The 23104-nt window shown below is 37.6% G+C and overlaps 1 protein-coding gene across 2 annotated transcripts in view; it reads left to right on the top strand.

The window, feature by feature from the left end:
- Positions 1–574: 574 nt before the first annotated feature.
- LOC117400093 (POU domain, class 6, transcription factor 2-like) overlaps positions 575–23104 on the top strand; it is a 124550-nt gene continuing 102020 nt past the window's right edge. Inside the window, exons 1-2 of one of the 2 annotated variants that reach the window (XM_059023063.1) lie at positions 575–849; positions 1679–1850. In XM_059023063.1, coding sequence (XP_058879046.1) covers positions 1685–1850 — 166 coding nt within the window. In that variant the 5' untranslated portion in view covers positions 575–849; positions 1679–1684. Of the gene's footprint in view, positions 850–1602; positions 1851–23104 lie in introns of those variants that run through there. The other variant, XM_033999534.3, reaches the window with a different exon arrangement.

A 23104-nucleotide genomic window follows, 5' to 3' on the forward strand; every position in this document is an offset into this window, starting at 1 on the left:
AAGAATAAATAATACAAAAGTATTGATTATTTTGATGACTGCGAGATTCAATTAAGTATTAATTTTGCCCTCCAGTGGACCTATCTAGATATTCAAAGGGGAGGTTTTGGCTCAGCTAAATGCATGTAGAGTGCACTAGGCTTAAATAGAGAGAAAATGTGTTTACCTATCTCCGAGAGGAGTGCATTGATGCACAGAGTCCAATATTTAAGTGCTGTGCAAATTAAGCCTCGGTGACAGTGACATTGTTTGCAGCAATATGAGTATTGACCAGAGCAGTGCGTTTGATGACAGCTTAAACTATCTTTATTGATTAACATTTTCATAGATTATCATGTGTCATATCAAATCTCTGATTCCAGAGATGAATACATTAGAAAGCCCCCACAGGCATCCGACCATCAACCAATGTGGTGAGGAGTGGACACTGGAAGAGCCTGCTTGCTTCCTACTAGCCTGCCTCCACGCACACTGGTCACCTGTTCAAGGCACAGACCCATTTAGGCATAAACTTTGCAATAAATAGCAGACCGTCATCTCAGGGAGTTTGCCGCTCCGCTTTATTATTTGTTTATTAGAATTCTCTTTAGCTGAAGGTAGACATTTGAGTATCTCGAAAAGGTTAAACCTCAGACAATCATCTAACAGACAACTACCGACCCCTGGGCCTGTGTGCCTGAAACAGAAGACAACCTGAGTCTAATTTAACCAGAACGAGCCAGAGGGGGGAAAAAAGTAGTAGCAGTAGTGTGTGGTTATCTTTATTTTTTAAAAGTGGAATCACATCCTTTCCTGCATGAGAGAATCTGTTTCTTTTTAATTGAACCATACTGTGAAATAATTAATTCAGTAAGTACATTTATTATTATTATTATTATTATTATTATTATTATTATTATTATTATTATTATTATTATTGTTGTTGTTGTTGTTGTTGTTGTTGTTATAATAATAATTGTTATGCATAACCTGGCTTATGTTCTGTCTTTGTTTACAAGTAAGCATTTTTAAGAATCTCCTTAGCATAAAATTTGCTAAGTTTAATATAATTAGAAATGTATGCAGTTAACCTTCAAATCCTGTACATTTCACAATTTAATTGAATATGTATATTTTGTAAACAAATGATCTTATATTTTTAAATGTGAATATACAATTAATTTGTTGTGATTACAACAAATTAATTGTATTATATTAAAGTAATAATTGGTAATTATGTATTTATTTGGTGTACTTTTAGAGTGAACAACTCGTCATGTTAAAGTATAAGAACAAAATTACGTATAACTTCTAGTATTTGCAGTACTGTATATATGCCTTAACATATAAATCAGAAGAGTGTACTAAACTGTTGTGTCGCTGATGGAGAAAGTGCATATTTGATATCCGGCAGCATTAGAATACATGAACAAAGGACATATATTTTGAATATATTTATTTATAGAGAGCTATTTTTCTGTGTAGCCAGAATGCTTTGATTTTTGTGGAGCTTTAATAGGGTGGAGAGTAATGGAAAACTCATTGGATCAGTAATAGCTCTTCACTTGACTGCAGCCAGCACAAACAGCAGGAGCAGCCTCAAACTGAGATAAGGGGGGAAGAGAGAGGGAGAGAGAGAGAGGGTGAAAGCACATGCCAAAGCTAACTACATTTTACCTCGGTCTCTTGCTTATTCTAGGATCCAATGATTACTGGACAGCTCAGTAAGCCCTTGCTGTCTTTCCGGAGTGAGATGAACGTGGAGCTGAGAGGTGAGGAAAAAGCGGACACTTCAGACAATGAGCTGAATGAGTCTCTGCTTGCGCCTGCAGAACCAAATGACAGCGAGGACACTCCCAGCAAGCTCTTTGGTAAGTCAGTGGAGATGTTTAATCTGATGGTATATTTTACTGGATTGATAGCAATAGTTGTAGAAACCAGTTTAGGATTAAGGAAAAGTAATGCCAATCTGTAAAAAAAACCAAAAAAAACAAAAAAACATAGCAAACTGTAAAAATGTGTGTGTGTGTGTGGGGGGGGGGGGGGGTATCAAAGATTTACAAGCAAGTTTAATTTATGTCGCTCAGTTAGAAGATAAATTAATTGTGTGAATAAGAAGCATGCTTTTAAGAAAGGAAGCAGCTGTTTAAAACACTTTGCAATGTATTTGGCTTTTATTAGAACCAGACATTGATGGATGGTGACACCTCTACAATAAAAGGCACGGCTTCAATTCACAAGAAATTATTTTATAGCCTTGCACTTGAATTTGAGTATTGGCATCATCTACGTATAGTTCCTTTAGCTTGTTAAAGTATCTGTGGCGATGGGGGGAGTTATTTGAAAGCTAATAGGCACACAGTCTAGTACTGTAAATAAGACTTCAGTAATCTGATTCACTGTAATACTGGAAGGCTGTTGTAAAATGATATTAACATGTGTGGTTAAATAAGGTATTTGTGTGTCTGTGCTTATATATTGTGTTTTGTAAAATTATTTTCAGTAGTTCTGGATACGCTGTTTATTAATTAGAAGTTCTGGTAAAAATCATTTAGGCCTGGCAAATTCAAATAACTGAATTGATATTTTACTTAAACACAGGCGTTGTGTGATTGTTGACACAAATTGTGAACTTTTATTGTCATGGAGAGGAAACAGATTTAAAAACATAGGGGTGAACGGTGGAATTATATGTTTTCAGACCAGATGGGCATGTGTATTTTGTTACTTTGTGAAACATGCTGAGAGAGTGCTGTAGAAACTAGGACATGTTGGTTTCACGGGATACACAGAGCCATCCGTCAGTGAATATGGCATTTCTGAACATCCATTCTTTTCAGTACATTTCTTTATATATTATATAGAGGTTTTTCATATGCACTTGCAAGTAAATAATGACATGTTTGTTGGTGTGTTCTCAATACAAAAATGATCACATGCAAAATGTTTTGTGAAAGACTAAAAAGGCACTGTGCCCTTATTCTATTGTATTTGGATGAATATAGGCCCTAGAAAATCAAATTAGTTTAAAAAAATTGCTTATAAACAGTGAACATTTTCTTGACTAATAAACAGTATGTTTTGTTTGAATTGATATATACTGGTTGCTTGCAGTACAATGATGAAATGCATTCACTAGCATTGAGGAAGAACTGTCATATTATGGGTAGTCAGGACAGCAGAAAAAGCTGTTTTGATTTAGTTGTATTAACTGGTTGTATGCAATTGAATAATTCTATCAAATTCTATCGTTGTGTCTTCAAAAACAGAAAACAGTTACATTCTTTTTCAGTAAATATGTAATATGTACAGTGAAAGTTAAACTTTTTTGGAATGTACCTTTGTTCCTCAGTGGGTTGCCCCAGCAGTTTAAAGAGATAATTTTGTGATATTTTGCTGTTTCTGAACGAGGTGAATTGTGACAGATCTGTATTAAAAAATCTTTTACTTTTGCTTAGGCTTGTGGTGCATCTTAAATTATTATAATGTATTTAAGCCTCACAGGAATAGATGTGAAGAACCATGACCCCTAACAACACTGCCAGAGCTCGAAGAGACATACAATGTAACAATTTAATACCTTATAATGTGTTTATTGAGACTGGTCAACACGTACCTATTAAAAAGAAAACGTGTCTTATATCACGTCTGTATATTTCCAGACAAATGCGAAACGTGCTTTTTGTTATAGTTCTGTGTTATTTTTGTAAATAATATTCATAATCTGACATTTATTTTATGGTAGGAATAGACCAAAAAAACAAACAAAAAAAAGCCAATGAAACAATTAAAAAAAAAAGGTTTTTTAAAATAGATATTAAATAGAAAATTCAGTCAGTAAATGTGCTAAATGGTTTTCTGTATTTGTTTAATTAAAGAGATTTTTCCCTGCCTTGCCATAAATCTAATATAAAAATGTATAATATGTTTTAAACACGCACACAAATGGGTACACATGGTTTTCTTCTGTTGGAGCACAGAACTAGCACACAATTTAGTAAACTACAGTGCTTTCTGTAGGTGGCGGAGTACTGTCAGGTAGGGCAGTAGCAAAGCAGACCGGTGATGTCAAATTCTGTTTTAAAATAACAGTTTTGTAAAAACAGTACAAAAAATACATATTTAATATTCTTGTTAAGTTTAGCACACACTTGCAGCGGACCCAATTAGTTTGAAAATAGGGTTCAATTTATTGTCTTAAGTTACATTAAAAGTAAATCTCTAGCAAATAATTGATATATGTCATGATATGTATGCATCTATGTACAGTGTGTATTCCAGTTCATCCGCCTTGCTAATATTTAACACTCAAACACTAGTACCATTATACATAGTATTTTTTAAGTATACATACCTTTGTATTTATTTGCATACATCTGTATATATCAGACTGTTATAGATATCTGTATGCTGTGTGATGTCAAGTAATACTGTATATTTTTTATGCCACACAGAAAGAATGTCCAGCTAATTAAAATAGTGAAGCGGGGGGTGGGGGTGGGGGTTGTTGCTGTTCTTTCCATTACTTCCTTGGGGGGGGGGGGGGGGAATTATTATTATTATTTGTTTATTTAGCAGACGCCTTTATCCAAAGCGACTTACAGAGACTAGGTGTGTGAACTATGCATCAGCTGCAGAGTCACTTACAATTACGTCTCACCCGAAATACAGAGCACAAGGAGGTTAAGTGACTTGCTCAGGGTCACACAATGAGTCAGTGGCTGAGGTGGGATTTGAACCGGGGACATCCTGGTTCCAAGCCCTTTTCTTTAACCACTGGACCACACAGCCTCCTAGTGATATGCATCTCACAGTGCAGCAGCAAACCCTTAGCAAGTGACCCCTGTGTTTTTACTACAATGGACCTGCAGAGGCCATCACTGTAACTTTCATAATTTCATTAACTGACATGATGTCTATTGAGGAACTTTAGCCAATACATTAATGGTGTCAAAGGACACCTTCCTGTCAGCAACCAGTAAACACAGATAATTTGAAACTGTCAAAAACTGAAGCCGGCTTCGATTAAAAACCCTGCTGGTTGGTGTTTTGAGATTAATAATACATCAGACAACCACACATAGAGCGAAAAGAGATGAGACTAACAAAGGCGAGCTGGGAACAAAAGAGAACAAGAAAAACCCTTTTTAGGTTACATATTTAATAGATTTACCTATTTTTGCTTGGGGTTCGGAGGCAACACAGAGGTGAAGTCCTCTTACAGGTTCATGGTGTGACTGTGTCTCCACTTCATGCTTCCCCCCTGATTCGTATACTAAAGAGGAAGAGGCTGCCATCGTCAGGGAGTGATGTGTGTAAAGTTTCCCACTGTCAGGCTAATACATTTTTAAGAATATCCCCAGAAAAGAATCACTAAAGAAAGCTCACAGTAACAGTTTCAAATCAGCAGTGTAACAATTTTCTTTAATAACCATTGAGCGTAGTTATTTATTTTTTATCTTTGTATCTCAGGTGTACAGTTTTCCTTCCGATTCTTTTTTGATTGATGTTTATACAAGGCTGCTGCTGTTTTCATCAGTGTTTTGGTTTTGGTTCTTGAATCCTTCCATTTTTTTTATTGGACCAAGAGATAATGCATTACATTTGATTATTTTTGTATCCATTGTTTTTGTAATACATAGAATCAATATTTTATAAGGTGTATATTTAAAAAAAAAAGAATAATTTATATATATATATATATATATATATATATATATATATATATAATTTATTTTAAGCCGCTGGCAGATTCAGTGATTGATTAGAGAGAGAGAGAGAGAGAGAGAGAGAGAGAGAGAGAGAGAGAGAGAGAGAGAGAGAGAGAGAGAGAAACTCATATGTAACTGTTCATTTTGACTCATAATATGCCTAAAAAGAGTTGAGTAATATTTGTGATATTTTAAGAGAATATATTAATATTATTTTTAGACAATTATAATTCCAATGCTTACGCTGTCATGGCCTCCATGATCACTTTGACAGATTTGCTTAAGTCACGTACGTAACAAAGACACCATAGGTCTGTCCAAAGTTATGAACATAGATACATTTTACAAATGGAATTTAAGAATTCCTTTTGTGGCTTATTCAATGTTACTACTTTGTTACTACTCTGAAATGAGGAATAAACAATTATATAAAAAAGTTTTCTATTATCAAACATCACTCTGTAAATGAATGTGCTTTTACTATACCTTTTCTAAATTGTGTCCATCTGCTGTTACATACGTTATTAGGACTGCAAGAACTAACAGCTCAAAATAACCATCCTCAATTATAATTAGGCTTTAACAAACTATTTAAGTATTTCAGTTTACCAATTTTGTAGATGGATATCCAATATACAGTAAGAAATATTGTATATAGTATAAGAAATATGTAAATAACAAAACATCTAATTGACATCATTCAGGTCATAGCACATTTTAAATATATATATATATTCTAATGTAGCCAATATATTTCTTATTTTTCTGCCCTTGATCAAAAGGCAAATAATTAGTTTAATCCTTATTCGTTATAAAACAATTGCAAATGTCTTAAAACAACAATATTTCTATTTCAAATTGATATTTTGTCTGTCCCTGTTACATACGTTTTTATAAAGTGATCATGGTGTTCAACCAGCTCTGGTGATGAAATGCAAAAAAAAAAAAATTGTCATTGTCGATTACAAAAAATATACTTATAGATAACTAAAATAGTTTTATTTTCCCTGTTTTTTAAATTTTATTTTTTGTTGGTCTTGTTCCACTTTTTGTACCCCATGGAATGGGCCATAGACATTCAGTCTCCCATGGCAGAGCCGTCGGCAGCCTTCGGGGCCTCATCCCACTCCTCCAGCTCTCGCAGAGCCCCTTGCAGGAGATCCCCTGCGCTCAGGCTCCTGCGCCAAAACCTTGCAGTCACTCCTCCTCCCCCCAGGCGAGACGGGTGAAGTGCTCAAGGCAGGTGAGAGATATTATTTATCTCAAGGAACAGACGGCCCAGGTTCTTGAGCAACTGTCGAGGCAGCAAGCTCCTGTGGCACCGCTAGAGGTCCTGGCCCCGCTACCACCCGCACCAGCTTTCGCCCCTGGGTCTCCCATGGGAGCCCAGGCCAAGCCAGAGCTGCAGTCTTTGATGGCGGAGGAGGACATGCTATCTTTAGCGGCCTCCTGGGATGACGACTCCTTCCCCACAGAGATGGAGGAACAAGAGGAGCTGGCGTCGTCAACTATGGCAGAACCTAGCTCTGAGATTGCCTCGGAGACTAGTTTGCCACCATTGCCCAGCTCTTTTTGCAGATCCCCTGGGCGACAGCGGCAGAGCCCCTCCAGTCCGTTTTTCAGACGCAGGAAGTGGCTCCCACAGCACAGCCCTTCCCATCATTCCCTGGTTTTATGAAGGAGGTAGGCTCCTCTTGGGATCGACCGGAGTCACAGCGGGTATTCTCACTGCGTATCTAGATGGAGTGCTTATTGAGACCCCGCTCCCAGAGCCTGTGGCCACGGAGCTCCGCCTCCTCTCGCGAATGCTGCCCTAGGGCTATCAGACGCAGTTGTGGGTACTCTGCAGAGCTCTAGGGCAGACTCCACTAGGTCGCTTTACGCCTATAAGTGGAAGTATTTCCAGAACTGGTGTCTGACTAGAAGTCATGACCCAGTTTCTGGTCCCATGTCGGGTTATCTTGCAGTTTCTGCAAGAACTGCTTGATACTTATAGGTCACCTTCCACATTGAAGGTGTATTTAGTGGCTATCTCTGCGTGCCATGCCCCCATAGATTCGGTATCTCCGGGTGTGCATTTCTTAGCAACCCGTTTCCTGAAAGGTGCTTGGCGGTTACGCCCTCCCAGGAGGGTCGTTCTCCCCGAATGGAGCCTTGATGTTGTACTGAAGGCTCTCACGAAGGCCCTGTTTGAGCCCATACACTCCATAGAGTTGAAGCATCTGTCTATGAAGACAGCCTTCCTTTTGGCTGTCACCTCCGCAAAGCGGGTCAGTGAGCTACAGGCACTGTCAGTGCACAGCTCCTGTATGCGTATTTGGGACGATGGCAGCAGGCTGTCACTGCGTACAAACCCTGCTTTCCTCCCTAAGGTGATCACAGCCTTCCACATGAATCAGTCTGTGGAATTGGAGTCTTTCCATCCACCTCCGTTTGCTTCAGAGGAGGATAGGAGAATTTCCTCTGCCCGGTGCGGGCATTGAGGTGTTACATGGATAGGAGAAGAGCTCTGCATAATACTGACCAGCTCTTTGTCTGTCATGGTATATGGACCCTAGGACCCCTCTCAAAGCAGTGACTGTCGCATTGGATTGCGGACACAGTCTCTGCGGCGTATGACAGTGCTGGCTTACCCCCACCTGGGAGAGTAGCTGTGCACTCTAATAGAGGGTTGGCTACATCTTGGGCCCTCTTCAAAGGGGCCTCACTGTCCGATATATGTACGGCGGCTAGCTGGGCTACGCCACATACATTCTCCAGGTTCTACCACTTGAATGTGGTAGAGCCTTCTTTGCCTCCTTTGCCTTGTCCTTGAGGTTGCACGCTCGCACTGCTAACCTTGGGTTATGCGGTTCTGATGCGTCCCTCATATGCTGCCGTTCCTTCTCCCTCGTGATGGGTCTGGTATACATTTCCCATATGTAATGTTGTTGTTGGTGGTCATCTTCGAATTGAAAGGGAACATTAGGTTACTTACCGTAACCCTGGTTCCCTGAACGAGAAGACGATCACCAACTGCAAGGTCGTATCGGTCGCCCTCACAGGTTCGATGCAAAAAGAGAAATGGCTTCCTCAGTGTGACGGTTTTAAGCCCTCGGTAGGCAGGACCGAGGGCGTTATCCCAGGAAGGGGCCTATCGACAGCTCTGGTATAGAGAACTCAGAAAATACCTAGTAACAGGCAGACTTGTCCCATACGTAATGTTGTTGGTGGTCGTCTTCTCTTTCAGGGAAGCAGGATTACGGTAAGTAACCTAACGTTATAATTATACAGAACCCATTGGGAAAGGTACACCTAGCCATTACTGACAATGGCTAATAACAAGCCAGGTTGAGAACTTTCAGTAACACTTCAGGCTTTTCCTAATCTACAGTATTGTGGGGCAAAGAACCCTCAATGACAGCCCCTGGCAGGCAGTATTACAGCTTGGGGCTGTAGGAGCTGTGAGGAGATGCAAGTGTTAAGAATAATTCAATACAGAACATGTTTTAGAAAAGCCATTTTCACACATCTCTATTCATTTGTTTTAGAATTGTTATATTGATTTGTGAATTGACTACAAAATGGTGGTTTCCCTTTTCATAATGTAAAAGTGTTTTAAAATATACCTGCCCTGTGAATACTGTACTGTTTTTTTTTAAAATGTGTACTTTTAAAAAGGGGCACTGAGATAAAGAAGATAGAGGTGGTAAAAAATGGGTTCAGGAGTTTAGTAATGGTTTAATGGAGCTCTTGCTGTGCTTAGCAGCTACATTTAGCTAAGCTAATGCTTCATATTCATTTGTGCTTTTAAAACAAACAGGAATGAACCGGCCGTGTACATTCTGTGCCTTTTCGTTCTTTCTTTCATTTTTCAAAGCGGAGGATTAGGACTCCAAATAGTTAATTATTGTGGATTGCTGAGTGCGTCAGTTTTTTCTTCAGTCAGAGGGAATGATGTCTGTGCTACTGATGTCCTTCATGTTCCAAAGACAATGCCCGTTCTCCTTCAATTTACAGAGAAGGTTCCATTGAAGTGTAAAGTTTACATGTTGTGTGTGCTTATGCGTAAAGCATCTGACAACAAGAACAGGTAATAACAGTAATTGTGTATAAGACCACCACCACCACCACCACCACCACACACACAACATTAAAAACATTTCTTATCGGTTGATGACATTTTTAAAAAATGCTCATTTTAGGGGTATTTAAAATAATCTTCCACTTGAGCTACCAGAAACCATAAAGCTTGGCATGTAAAGTAAATTGTTTGTCACCTCCTGCCGACCTGTCATATTTATTGTCAGGGAAAAATGGACATTAGTTGGAAAAGCACTTGTTAAAGGCCAAACAATTTTTTTTAGATGGCACGGATGTGTACAGTTTCTACTTTTTCTTCCCAATGAACCACTTCTTCAGACATCAAAAGACAAGATAATCAGACACATCAAGCACAATTTGGTATTATATTCAACATCTAAAGGCTCATCTCTTGTCAGTTTGCATTTACTCTCCCAAGGATGTGATGCTTCTATCATCATTCTGTCAAGGGGAGTCTGGCAGAAACGACAAGGGCACTTATTTCACACACTTAGCGTCTGCATTGAATAGCCTGTACTTATTCTGATTCAGCCAATATGGAAGAATAATTTGAGAAAGGTCACAGGCAGTCACCAAAACATTCATTGATTTGTCTGATCAGGAGCTATTTGCTGCTTTATTTGATAGTGTTTAGCTTATTTTTAGGTAAAAATATGTTTTTATTTTTCATGTGCAGGCTGTTGTGTGACGTTAAAATTGTTTGAATCGTTTCAGTGTTTTTTTTTCTATGATTGTGGTTTGTATGATTTGCTGATCAAGTTTTTTGCTATGGTCTGGAGTGATACAGTTGAATATTCAATTTATGAATTTCTGCTTTGGGTTTCTCTTCTAAAGAATCAGATATTTATTCCTCCAATACTTTGATGTAGTCCCCCCCCCCCCCCAAAAAAAAGATTGACATGTGTTTAGATGAAAAAGATGAAATGCTGTACATATTTAATGGAAATATAAGACATTTAATATACGTTTTTATGAATAATAAAGTAGAATACCCTTGAAGCATGTTCAGACAGAAAACAACATGCCTGCAGTGTCACTTGCCTGCATTTCCAGCCTCTTATTAGAATTGCTTATTGTACTTGTACCTAAAAACACTTAATGCACTAGAAAGAATATGTGTTATCTATTCCGTAATACAATTTTGCCTGTAGCTACATTTTTAAGTGGCTGTTTAAAAAAAAAAAAAAACTTGTTTCGTATATATTTTGTGTCTACACCTGTCATTACTAATATTATTATTATTATTATTATTATTATTATTATTATTATTATTATTATTATTATTATTATTATTTTTTATTTCTTAGCAGACGCCCTTATCCAGGGCGACTTACAGTCGTAAACAAAAATACATTTCAAGAATCACAGTACAAGTAGTAATACAATTAAGAGCAAGATAAAATACAATGACTTAGGTTCTAGCAAGTACAAGTATATGACAAAATACGATTCAATAACGGAGCAGATAACAGTGTAAGTGATAGTTACATCAGGATATAATTCAATACAAAATACTACAGATTAAATAACACTTGTGACAGATTACAGTACTCTAAAGTACAGTATTAAATGCAGTAAAATAGGGAGCAGATAAGAGCAATTAAAGTATTGTTCAATATAAAGATTGTAGCTGGGATTACTTTTGAATAATGGTTTTAAGGGCCAGAAAACAAAACATGCAGCAATTGTGGTAGACCGCAGATTAGATGTGGAAGTGCTATCCCGATTAGACGTGGAAGCGCTATCCCGATTAGACGTGGAAGCGCTATCCCGATTAGACGTGGAAGCGCTATCCTGATTAGACGTGGAGGCGCTATCCCAATTAGACGTGGAGGCGCTATCCCGATTAGACGTGGAAGCGCTATCCGGATTAGACGTGGAAGTGCCATCCCGATTAGACGTGGAGGCGCTATCCCGATTAGACGTGGAGGCGCTATCCCGATTAGACGTGGAAGCGCTATCCCGATTAGACGTGGAAGCGCTATCCCAATTAGACGTGGAAGCGCTATCCCGATTAGACGTGGAAGCGCTATCCCGATTAGACGTGGAAGCGCTATCCCGATTAGACGTGGAAGCGCTATCCCGATTAGACGTGGAAGCGCTATCCCGATTAGACGTGGAGGCGCTATCCCGATTAGACGTGGAAGCGCTATCCCGATTAGACGTGGAAGCGCTATCCCGATTAGACGTGGAAGCGCTATCCCGATTAGACGTGGAGGCGCTATCCCGATTAGACGTGGAAGCGCTATCCCGATTAGACGTGGAGGCGCTATCCCGATTAGACGTGGAGGCGCTATCCCGATTAGACGTGGAAGCGCTATCCCGATTAGACGTGGAGGCGCTATCCCGATTAGACGTGGAAGCGCTATCCCGATTAGACGTGGAGGCGCTATCCCGATTAGACGTGGAGGCGCTATCCCGATTAGACGTGGAGGCGCTATCCCGATTAGACGTGGAAGCGCTATCCCGATTAGACGTGGAAGCGCTATCCCGATTAGACGTGGAAGCGCTATCCCGATTAGACGTGGAGGCGCTATCCCGATTAGACGTGGAGGCGCTATCCCGATTAGACGTGGAGGCGCTATCCCGATTAGACGTGGAGGCGCTATCCCGATTAGACGTGGAAGCGCTATCCCGATTAGACGTGGAGGCGCTATCCCGATTAGACGTGGAAGCGCTATCCCGATTAGACGTGGAAGCGCTATCCCGATTAGACGTGGAGGCGCTATCCCGATTAGACGTGGAAGCGCTATCCCGATTAGACGTGGAAGTGCTATCCCGATTAGACGTGGAGGCGCTATCCCGATTAGACGTGGAGGCGCTATCCCGATTAGACGTGGAAGCGCTATCCCGATTAGACGTGGAGGCGCTATCCCGATTAGACGTGGAGGCGCTATCCCGATTAGACGTGGAAGCGCTATCCCGATTAGACGTGGAAGCGCTATCCCGATTAGACGTGGAAGCGCTATCCCGATTAGACGTGGAAGCGCTATCCCGATTAGACGTGGAAGCGCTATCCCGATTAGACATGGAAGTGCTATCCCGATTAGACATGGAAGTGCTATCCCAATTAGACATGGACGTGTTATCTTGATTAGACGTGGAAGTGTTATCCAGAAGCTTCTCTTTAGGAGGACTAAACTTCTGCTTGGTGGTCTCTCACAGAGAAAATACAAATGTATAAACTTTTGAAAATGAAACATTAATGGCATACGGTATAGAGCAGCCAGTACTTCTCATCAGCAGCAGTTTTCCATGGCAGTACTCTTCTTTGGCGCTCTCATTCATGGTTGCTGAAATAAATGTGAGCTGGTGGGTGCCCAGCTGAGCTTGAAAATGTTCCCTGCAATTTGTGTTCTGGGGAGAAACTAATTACCCTGCCCTTCTCTGTGGGTTAGTAATATATATATATATATATATATATATATATATATATATATATATATATATATATATATATATATATATATATATATAAAATAATAATAATAGTAATTGTCAAGTTCTGCAAAAGATTGTAACCAGAGTTTAAGAGACTGAGCAAACATTTGAAATGTATATTAAAAAGCTTGTGGGGAATGTTGTACAGAGAATGACGTTTAAGCCATTTATCATTATTGTGCTATGTGTTTTTGTTTGATCTCAAGCAAGAGAAGCTGTGAAGTTGGTTTTAGTTTACAGCCACTTGTGGGCTATGGAGCATAGCCCTATCCACAGCCTGGGCTCCTGAGGAAATAATAATCAGCTAATGGACTTGTATTAGTCATGTACACATTTTCAGATACTTCTAACCACTCTTTTTGACATGTTGAATTTTGATAGAATATTTGACATCTTTAATCTATTTCAAACAAACATGCTATGTTATTTTGGATGATGTCATTTTCAGTAACTGCGAAACTGTAACTTTGTTAGACTTTATATATACATTTTCCATAATCCTAAAAGAGCACCTGAACAATAAACTCAGAAAAGACCCACCTTTTTCAGCACCTGCCTGGGCAATCACCTCGTATAACTGCATCAAATCCTGGAAAGAGACTGGAATTGGAAATCAAAGTAGCTCTCTCGAAAAATGTTGGACTTCAAAATATGGACTCTATTACAAAGGTGACGCGTAGCAGCACTGTTGCTGGGTCTATTCAAAGATAACCTATAAACAAGAACAGAATAGGATTTATTTGGCCTCCTAACTCATAAAACATTGCCCAATTCAAGTGCAACGGCAGACATGAGTTTGTAAGTGTAAGCATAAAGAGATGCTGTATCTTTAGTTATAGTTCCCATTTCAATGTACGTATATTCTCATGATGTGCTATAATTAGAGGAAACAATTACAAGAGTCTACTTTTCTTTTATAATAGTATGTACAAAAGTATGTACAAAAACATTTTGTAGTGGTAGGTTTATTGAAATCCGTTCTATTTCATTGTGATAGAAATATAGTTCTGTTGGACTTGCAGTCAGTTTTTTTTCATTAGGATGGTGCACTAGATTTGCATTGATGAAAGAGATCGGGCCATACAGTAGATATATTGCTATTAATGCAGTGCACCAGTGGAGAGAGGCTTCAATCACACACTGCGGCACCAGCTTCAGCTGAAATTGCTTTTATGAGAAGCGGGTAGTTGGGGAAAACAATCATTAAAAAACATTGACAGGTGTTATTAATACTTTAATAGATGTGATACTGGCTCTTTCATTCAGTCACTGGTGGACACTTTGCATCCAAATAGCAATAACAAGTAATAGGATCAACAGAAACTTTCTGTTTTATAGCACTGGGGTCCCTTATGTCGAGTTATTATTTGCGTATCTAACAGGTATCATAGTATAATAAAACTGTTTAGAAAATGTTTTAAAATAACTCCTCAGTGACATTATAATATCATTGATTGGTTTGGGTTTCTTAAAACATTCCAGACATCAAAATCAATGGAAGTGGTAAATAGTCAAAAAATAAATGCTGTCTGACCTAAAAGCAGTGTATGCAAGCATTCAGTGGAATTATTGAAGAAAAGGAGAAAAGTCAATACTCACTGCTATTAATGTCCCTGAAAATCATTTTGAAGAAAATATGTACCGTGGTTACAGTATTGTTCAGAGGAGTACAATGTAAACATGCTCAACAAAGACACATTTCCAAATGCCGGTATAGTATTGGCAGAGGAAGCACTGAATTAAATTTGAACCAGCCAGCTAATCATAGCAATAGTATAGTGGTGTTTTTTTAAGTTGAAATTAGATTCTCCTCTTTGACTATTCTGCCGTGGTCCTGGGGTATATTTCAGTGCCCTCCATCCTCATCTCTTTTATTATTTATAACACTCACTCTTTGAGCACTGACCAGTACTAATACATAACCTTTTGTCCTTCTGGCTGATTCACTTTCTTTTGAAACTGAAGATTGAACGAATAAAAAAAGAAAAAAAATGTGTGGAGTATCCAAGAAAGTTATTATGGCTTTCATATTTCAGAAGCTGAAATAAGATTGGGTTCTTTAATTCTTTTCTGGGAATGGAAATATTTGTTCAAAGCTTCATGGTAAACCTTTAAGAAGACAGGCTCTCTCTATATATTCGTACCTTTCATTGTATGATGACATTTTTTGTTGTTGTTATTGTTTATGTCCACACATCAGAAGGGTTAGCTTTTTTTAATTTTATTTTTTTATTAGAATGCCCATTGATTTTTGTTTAACAATCTTCCTGCAAAGATGAGCCGGGGAGAAATAATAAAACAAACTGTAAGAAAACTATTCACTGCTTTTTCAATGCATCATAAAAAAAAGCGGGGCATGAAACCACATTAGTGGTAAATTCCCCTGAGGATAGGCCAGATTGACCACATGGGGGTCTGGTCTTCTGAATGGTCTCTGTCGCTTCCCAGTAGCTGATGACTGAAACAAGATCCATAGCCATTGGGAGCTTTTAATTTTTCTACATTGTACAGATTGTCTTGACATAATGCAGACTGACAGCTACCATTTGAACACATCTCATTAACAGCTTTTGGGACGAAATGTTCTTTTATCTTGATGCACAGACCCGCATTCACTAGCTATGCAACTTTTATTCAGCCTTTAGACAGACAGGATGCAGGCTGGGTTAGAAATAGGATCACCCAACAGCCATGAAAACATTAAGTATGGTTACTGGTTCGTTTTTAAAATGTGATTTTTACATATATAAAATCAATAAATCCAGACTATGATATGATTTAATTATAAAGGAAGATATCAAACGTCATATATTAATATACCATTAAGATGAAAAAATAAACAAGAAGAAAACTATAAATGATCAGGAATCCTAAATTCTGAATCAATAATCATTATGGTACTGTACATCACATTATGCTAAATACATGACAGATACATGAAAATAATTACATTAAGATTATACCAGGAATACACTACAGACAACTTACTAGTATTTTTTTCACAGTGATCTTTCATTGGGGACAAACATGAATAAAAAGGTGCATCACTATTAAAGGGGTTACATTGAAAGGCTACTGTACGCAACAAAAATTTAAACTAGTTAAACTGATTTACTGTATGTGTAATGTTAGTCAAGTATTTGACCAATTACACAATTTATTGTCATTATGAAGCAACGACAGAACAAAATTACAAAAACGAATTTAACAATTCACAAAATTAATTGATTAAATTCTTATTTTTTTTTATAAAAGTGGTTCTCCACCAAATTTAAGATAACTAATTGGATGTATTAATGTATTTGAAACAGGTAAATGACAGTAAGAACCATAATGTAATTATATATTGCACTTCTCAAGTGGATCCACTTTCACAGTTTAGTTTGTGTGGTTCCTCGTCCTGTTCAATGTGAGTTGTTAAGACATGGGTATTTATACAGATTCAGTAGTATACTTACAAATTTCTGTGTATTTATTTCATGACTTTTTTTGATTTGTGCTGTTTTTGAACAAACTATTGTTTTTTCAAGCTTTGTGTTGAATAAATACATATGCATATATTCCTATGTATAAATATAGATAGATTGATTGATTGATTTATTGAGTGAATCAAGTACTGTATCTGGTATTTTTATTATTATTATTGTTATTGGTTTATTAAATATATATATATATATACAACATGCCTTGCTTCCACCGTTAACCAGAAACAATAATATATTTCAATATGTGTAAAGTATACATTAAGTATACACATTCTCTCACAGCACCTGCTCTCCCCATAAGGATGTAGAACTGTTCCCCTGCCTCTGTGCATGAGCTATAGGTGCATGTGAACCAGGGGCTGTAGCACTTTCACAGTCCAGAAAGCATGACATTCCATGTTACCAGTGGGAGGAAAGGCTAATTGAGAAGTGTGTTTAAAAGCTGTAATGAGTAGCATTTACATGTATTGATTAGATGCCGGGCCACCGGTTCTCATTTATCACACCCCCAGCAGCTGTGAAATTTTTCCCCACGTCAATTGGCACAGCTCATATTCCCGCTTCCCTAGTTATTTATTGCTTTTTTTCCCTTCTTCTTCCAAACCAGAATTCTGATCCACCAGCTGGAATGGGCTGGTAATTGCTGCCACTACTTCAGCAGCTGCCACAATCGCCAAACCGCTGGAGTGAAAAATTCCATCCTGCATTTCCAATTTTTTGCATTAGGACTGCATAATCATATTTGACGAATAATTAACCTGGGTTAATACTTCAGGGAGCTGTTTGCGAGCAAATTGATAAGCCCTGCTGCTGTAAGACACTGACATGATTCCAGAGCTTAAGGGCAGGCCACATACTCTGTTTGGAGAGAAGACTCTGCAGGCTGTATCCCAAGTTATATTACAGCATACAGAAGTACACGTAATTATTAAAAGAGTGCTCTTAAATGGTCTCAAGTGATAATGCAGATTAAGACATATGAACCACTTGAATTGACTTGAGCTTAAACCTGAAAGCAATGTTGACCTATAGCTAAGGCAAAATAAAAAAAAAAAGTGTGATTTGGGTTACTCGACCGACCTTATTTTTTCCACCTGATCCTAAATATTTTTTTGCTGATAACAGGCTAAACTTTGAAAAACGGGGCACTATGCGCGGCCACGTTTTCATTCATCCAATTTTCTGGAAGCCGCATAGCAAACAAGATCTTCAGTTCATATAAAATTATTATTTGTTTATTTAGCAGACACTTTTATCCAAGGCAACTTACAGAGACTAGGGTGTGTAAACTATGCATCAGCTGCAGAGTCACTTACAATTACGTCTCACCCAAAAGACGGAGCACAAGGAGGTTAAGTGACTTGCTCAGGGTCACACAATAAGTCAGTGGCTGAGGTGGGATTTGAACCGGGGACCTCCTGGTTACAAGCCCTTTTCTTTAACCACTGGACCACACAGCACTCCTGGGGTCTGAGCAGCACGGCTGCAGCGTATCACCAAAAATGCGACCACATACCATAATTATAACCAGTGTTAGACGCTGAGGTGAAACACCATTTTTCACACTCCCTCTTCAATGTTATTTATCTTGAATAGTAGTCTGTTTTTATTTCTCACCAATACTTCATCGTTTAATGTTCCCGATGCATGTTTTCCTTGTACTGCGTCTGCGTGTGCTCGCTGGAAAAACAGTAGCCTACTGAAATTGACATGGCAACTGCTTTTTAAAAGGCGATTGCATTTTAATTTTTTAAAAGAATGTTATCACATTATTTAATTGTATGCATTTTATTGATTTGTTTCTTATTTCTGTGATCTGTGATGTTTGTATGGTCTTTATATTTTTTATTGTAAAAGAACTTTGGAATACTATATTGTATGTAGAAAGGGCACGTGTTAGGCGAATATTGTCAGTTTTTTTATGCTTTTGTTTTTATTTGCGCCCTGCAGTTTCATGGTCTTTTTTTTTTTTTTTCTTACGGCTTAGCATGCAGCAATCATGTTTATTTGATTGGACGTATCCTATTTGTGTGTAGGCTATATTGTGGTCATTTTGAGGACTTGTCTTATTTGACAGAACAGAAATAGTTAATTTGCTATGTTGTATTGTGACTGACTGTGCTGTGTCAAAGGATAGTGTGTCATTTTGAGATGTCCTGCAGTGTTGATACTATTTTTTATTTTGTGGACGGAATATCCTCCAGTTTTAAGTAATCATTGTCTAATTCTAAACATTTTTGAACATTATACCAGACATTTTGTGTATGTGTATGTAAAATAGATGTTTTTCTTTTTTTTTTAATTTGAAATACTTAAACATTTTGGGACAAGTTAGGAGTGACTAGTCAGATTGTTTTCCAAATGGTTTCATGTGGGTACATCTGGCATTAATATTTTTGAAAATCCATTATTGCACCAAATATAGCCTTGCAGCCAAATAATATTTCTCAAGAACAGGCAAGGACAGCCCTCCTAGTTTAGAGAGTGAAAGTCCTTTTCTTTATTCTGTGCTGGGAACCTTCCATAGAAAATCTACCCAACAGAGGGCCTCATTCAGTAAACAGCGGTGACGTGTTTTGCACGCAGTAAGCCCCTTTACTGCATGCTTTGTACACCTGCTGTATTCACTAACCAGCGGCAGGCAACCTAGAGCATGGAAAAAAGCATGTGGAAAAAGTACTGCAAAAGAAAAGCTACTGAAATTGGTTCATGCCTCAAGTTGGAACAGCACAAAATATTGTCCTTAATATATACATATATATATATATATACATATATATATATATATATATATATATATATATATATATATATATATATATATATATATATATAGGCCTATATTTAGGGCTTCTATAATAATAATTTATCCAGGGCGACTTACAAGATATCACATTATTTTTACATACAATTACCCATTTATACAGTTGGGTTTTTACTGGAGCAATCTAGGTAAAGTACCTTGCTCAAGGGTACAGCAGCAGTGTCTCCACCAGGGATTGAACCCATGACCCTCTGGTCAAGAGTCCAGAGCCCTAACCACTACTCCACACTGCTGCCCAACTTGTAACAATTGTAAGTCGCCCTGGGTAAGGGTGTCTGCTAAGAAATAAATAATAATAATAATAAAACACCCCGATACAAAAATAAATAAATCGTTGGATAGCCAATAAACACCAGAAAAACTGTGGAAATGGTTAATCTATTCACGTTGACTTTACTCTTTTCACATTAAAAAAAAATAAAACCTACTACAAAAATAATAATAAATACATTTCCCTGTGCTGCCGGGCAATGTCCCGCCTTCCTGACTTGTATCTATCATTGATTCGTTCTCAATACTTTAAACCCGCCCCAACTACTGAGTGACAGCACATTCCTACATTTCTATTGTAGTCTCCGTTTGGGAGATTTAAAACGAGATTACAATTAGGTTGGAGGTTTGTTAGATTTAAAGCTGTATTACAGTTAAAACACAGAGGATTTAAAATAGAATTGTGGCGAAATGTACAAAAATGCCTACACACAAAAAACCCCAGAAGAATGTGCCCGTGACCATAGGGATTTCGTTGCGGAAGAGAGCAAAGGAAAGTACTCTCAAGTTACTATACATATTTTGAATGGCAATCATTTTTATTAAAGTTGGTATGTGGTCCGGGATATATGAAGATTATGAGGCAGGTGTATATGCAACACTTTTGGCTATGTTTATATAGTCACCATGTACTTGTGATATTTAAGTAGGATATGCTTAAAATAGCTTTAAAATATACAAAAGAAACTGTAGGCTAAATGTCCAATAAATGAATGTACACAGAGCTCAAGTTGAGGTGCAGTCATACAAGCAATCAAACGTCATCTAATGTTAAAAAAGCAACGTTTCGCCAAACAGCTTTTGAAATGTAAATAGTGAACTTTTAATTGACTGAGCGAGTGCTTTGCTGACTTTTGATGAATATTACAAAATATATCAGAGGTAGATCGAGTTGAACAAACAAATATTTATTTGATTTGCAGAGTTAAACATAAATGTTTCACAAACAATTACTCTCTGCTTTGAGTGTCTCTCAGGATATTGTGATTTGGAACAAGACCCCCCGCCCTCCTACGGAGCCCATTTATTTTGTCCATAATGTATCATTGTCTGTAAACTTTAGATTCCTCACTCTGTCCTCCTTTGTCGCTGTCATTGTGACAAACTCAGAACCGTGCCTTTTCTTTTGAGTACCCTTATATATATATATATATATATATATATATATATATATATATATATATATATATATATATATATATATATATATATATATATATATATATATATATATTATAATACAGTGTGTGTAAAACTCATGTTAACTTGCAAATGAACCATTTAGCTTGCTTCATTTGTGCATATAATTAGCTTAGTGAATAGCACTACCGCTGGTTCATTTTTGCACGCAGTGTGGCTTCCCCCTGCCATGCGGTAATTCTGGTCATTTACCGCTGTTTAGTGAATGAGACCCAGAGAGATTGGCAGCATTTTCTACTATTAATTCTAATTATTGTACTGATTATTGGTAACCTAAAACTTAGTTCCAATCTTCACATAATAGAATGATTTACATGCAAATAAACATTTTCCCTTCCAACTAATAGTATGCTTTTTCAAGCAGGTAGGTAATTTATTTGCAAGTTCCCTAACAATCCAATTATTATATCATGATTTTAATGTACATGTAACTGCTGTCAGCTACTTTTGTTCACGTACAGCTACTGAAACGTACAGAAAAATCATTAGAATAGCACTTTCACCCTTTGCAGGAAATTCAATTACTGCAAATTTTCAGGGACGCTCCCCTCTCACTAACACGCCTCTATGTAGACATTATTCTTGAAATGGTTTCTTTGTAATGGCTTATCCCACAAGGTTGAGATTAAATGTTGGGGCCATTTACAAAGATACATATTAAATATAGAACACAGTAAAACATCACAATCCAAACGCCTAGGGGAGCAGCGTCTTCGAAAATAGGAACAATTTATTAAATACCAGCAACAAAGTTAGTTCTCCCTGCAACGGACGTGTTTTGCAGAATGTTTCAGCTCAGCAGGCAGTGTTCTGCAGCGCCCGGTACTGTGTTAGGAAATCACAGGGGCATTAACTTACTGACTGTTCAGATTTGTGATGTTTTACTGTATATGAATACTAGTTCACTTTGACCCCGTTTATCCAGCATTTGTCATTTGTCAAAATTAAAATATGACATAGATTTGAGATACACCCACCCCTCGCTATACTGCAGGTTCGGATATATCGTGGTTCTGGAGTTGGCTCCCCATTTTGTAACTGTGCATGCCGCTGAATATTATTCATCTCATTAGATCATCCACGTGAACAAGAAAAACAAGCAGAGAAATGTAACCGATTAATTTCCCCAGTTGCACTGACTGACTCTAGTTTAACAAAAGTAAGTCGCTGATTTAAAAAAAAAAAAAAAGAAATAAAAAAAAGAAATGTTTTACTTTTGATTTGCTCATATAATTTGTTTAGTAATGCTGGTTCCGTATGTAATGTACGTATTACTTTTATTGTTTGCCATGTACAGTAGCATACAGTGATTGCCCGTTTTCTATATTTGTAAACAATAAAGTGCATTTAAATGCTTATTACAGTTACACTGTCTGTGTTTCTCTATGTATCACAGCCCTCGATATACAGCAGATTTATACTGAACCCCGACACCCGCGATATATCGAGTGGGTGGTGTATTAATGTTACTTGCAAATACATCATTGCAAAACATGTTTGCATAAGATAAACAAGGATGCACTCTTTAAACAAAAGCTGTTTAGTGTCTAAACACAAGAACCATACTAATATTAATAATCAGGGGTAATAAGCCTGACATGCAAAAGTGAATATTCATGCGGTTTAATATGTTAAAATTTGAAAATCCACAAAAAACCTTAACTTAAGCTTTAATTTGTTTCACTTAACTTTAATTCATTTCCACATCTGTTTTTAAGTTATTTTCTGCATTCCATCAAGATTAAACTTATTGCAGGTGTGTTATTTAATAGGAGACTGTTATTTCTTTTTTTCCCTCTCTACAAAAATTACTTTATTTACAGCAGATGTTTTATTGCAAAAAATGCAGTGTAGAAAATAATTTTATTGACAGTCATTCAGTGCCGCAGTAATGATGCTGCTATGTTTGTCTCAGTGGTTTCACTCCTTAGAGCTACCTGCCTATAGCATAAAACAAGGCAGAATGAAAGTTTATTAATGAAGATGCACCCTCAAAATGAAACTGAGCCAGCTGTGAGGTAGAGAAAGGGGAGATGGTGAGAGAATGAAACAAGATGACAAACTAATTGAACTACAACAGGGGTTATTAAAAACATTACTGTAAACTATCA

The sequence above is a fragment of the Acipenser ruthenus genome, chromosome 4, assembly GCF_902713425.1.
Source record: "Acipenser ruthenus chromosome 4, fAciRut3.2 maternal haplotype, whole genome shotgun sequence".
In the NCBI taxonomy this organism is placed as follows: domain Eukaryota; kingdom Metazoa; phylum Chordata; class Actinopteri; order Acipenseriformes; family Acipenseridae; genus Acipenser; species Acipenser ruthenus.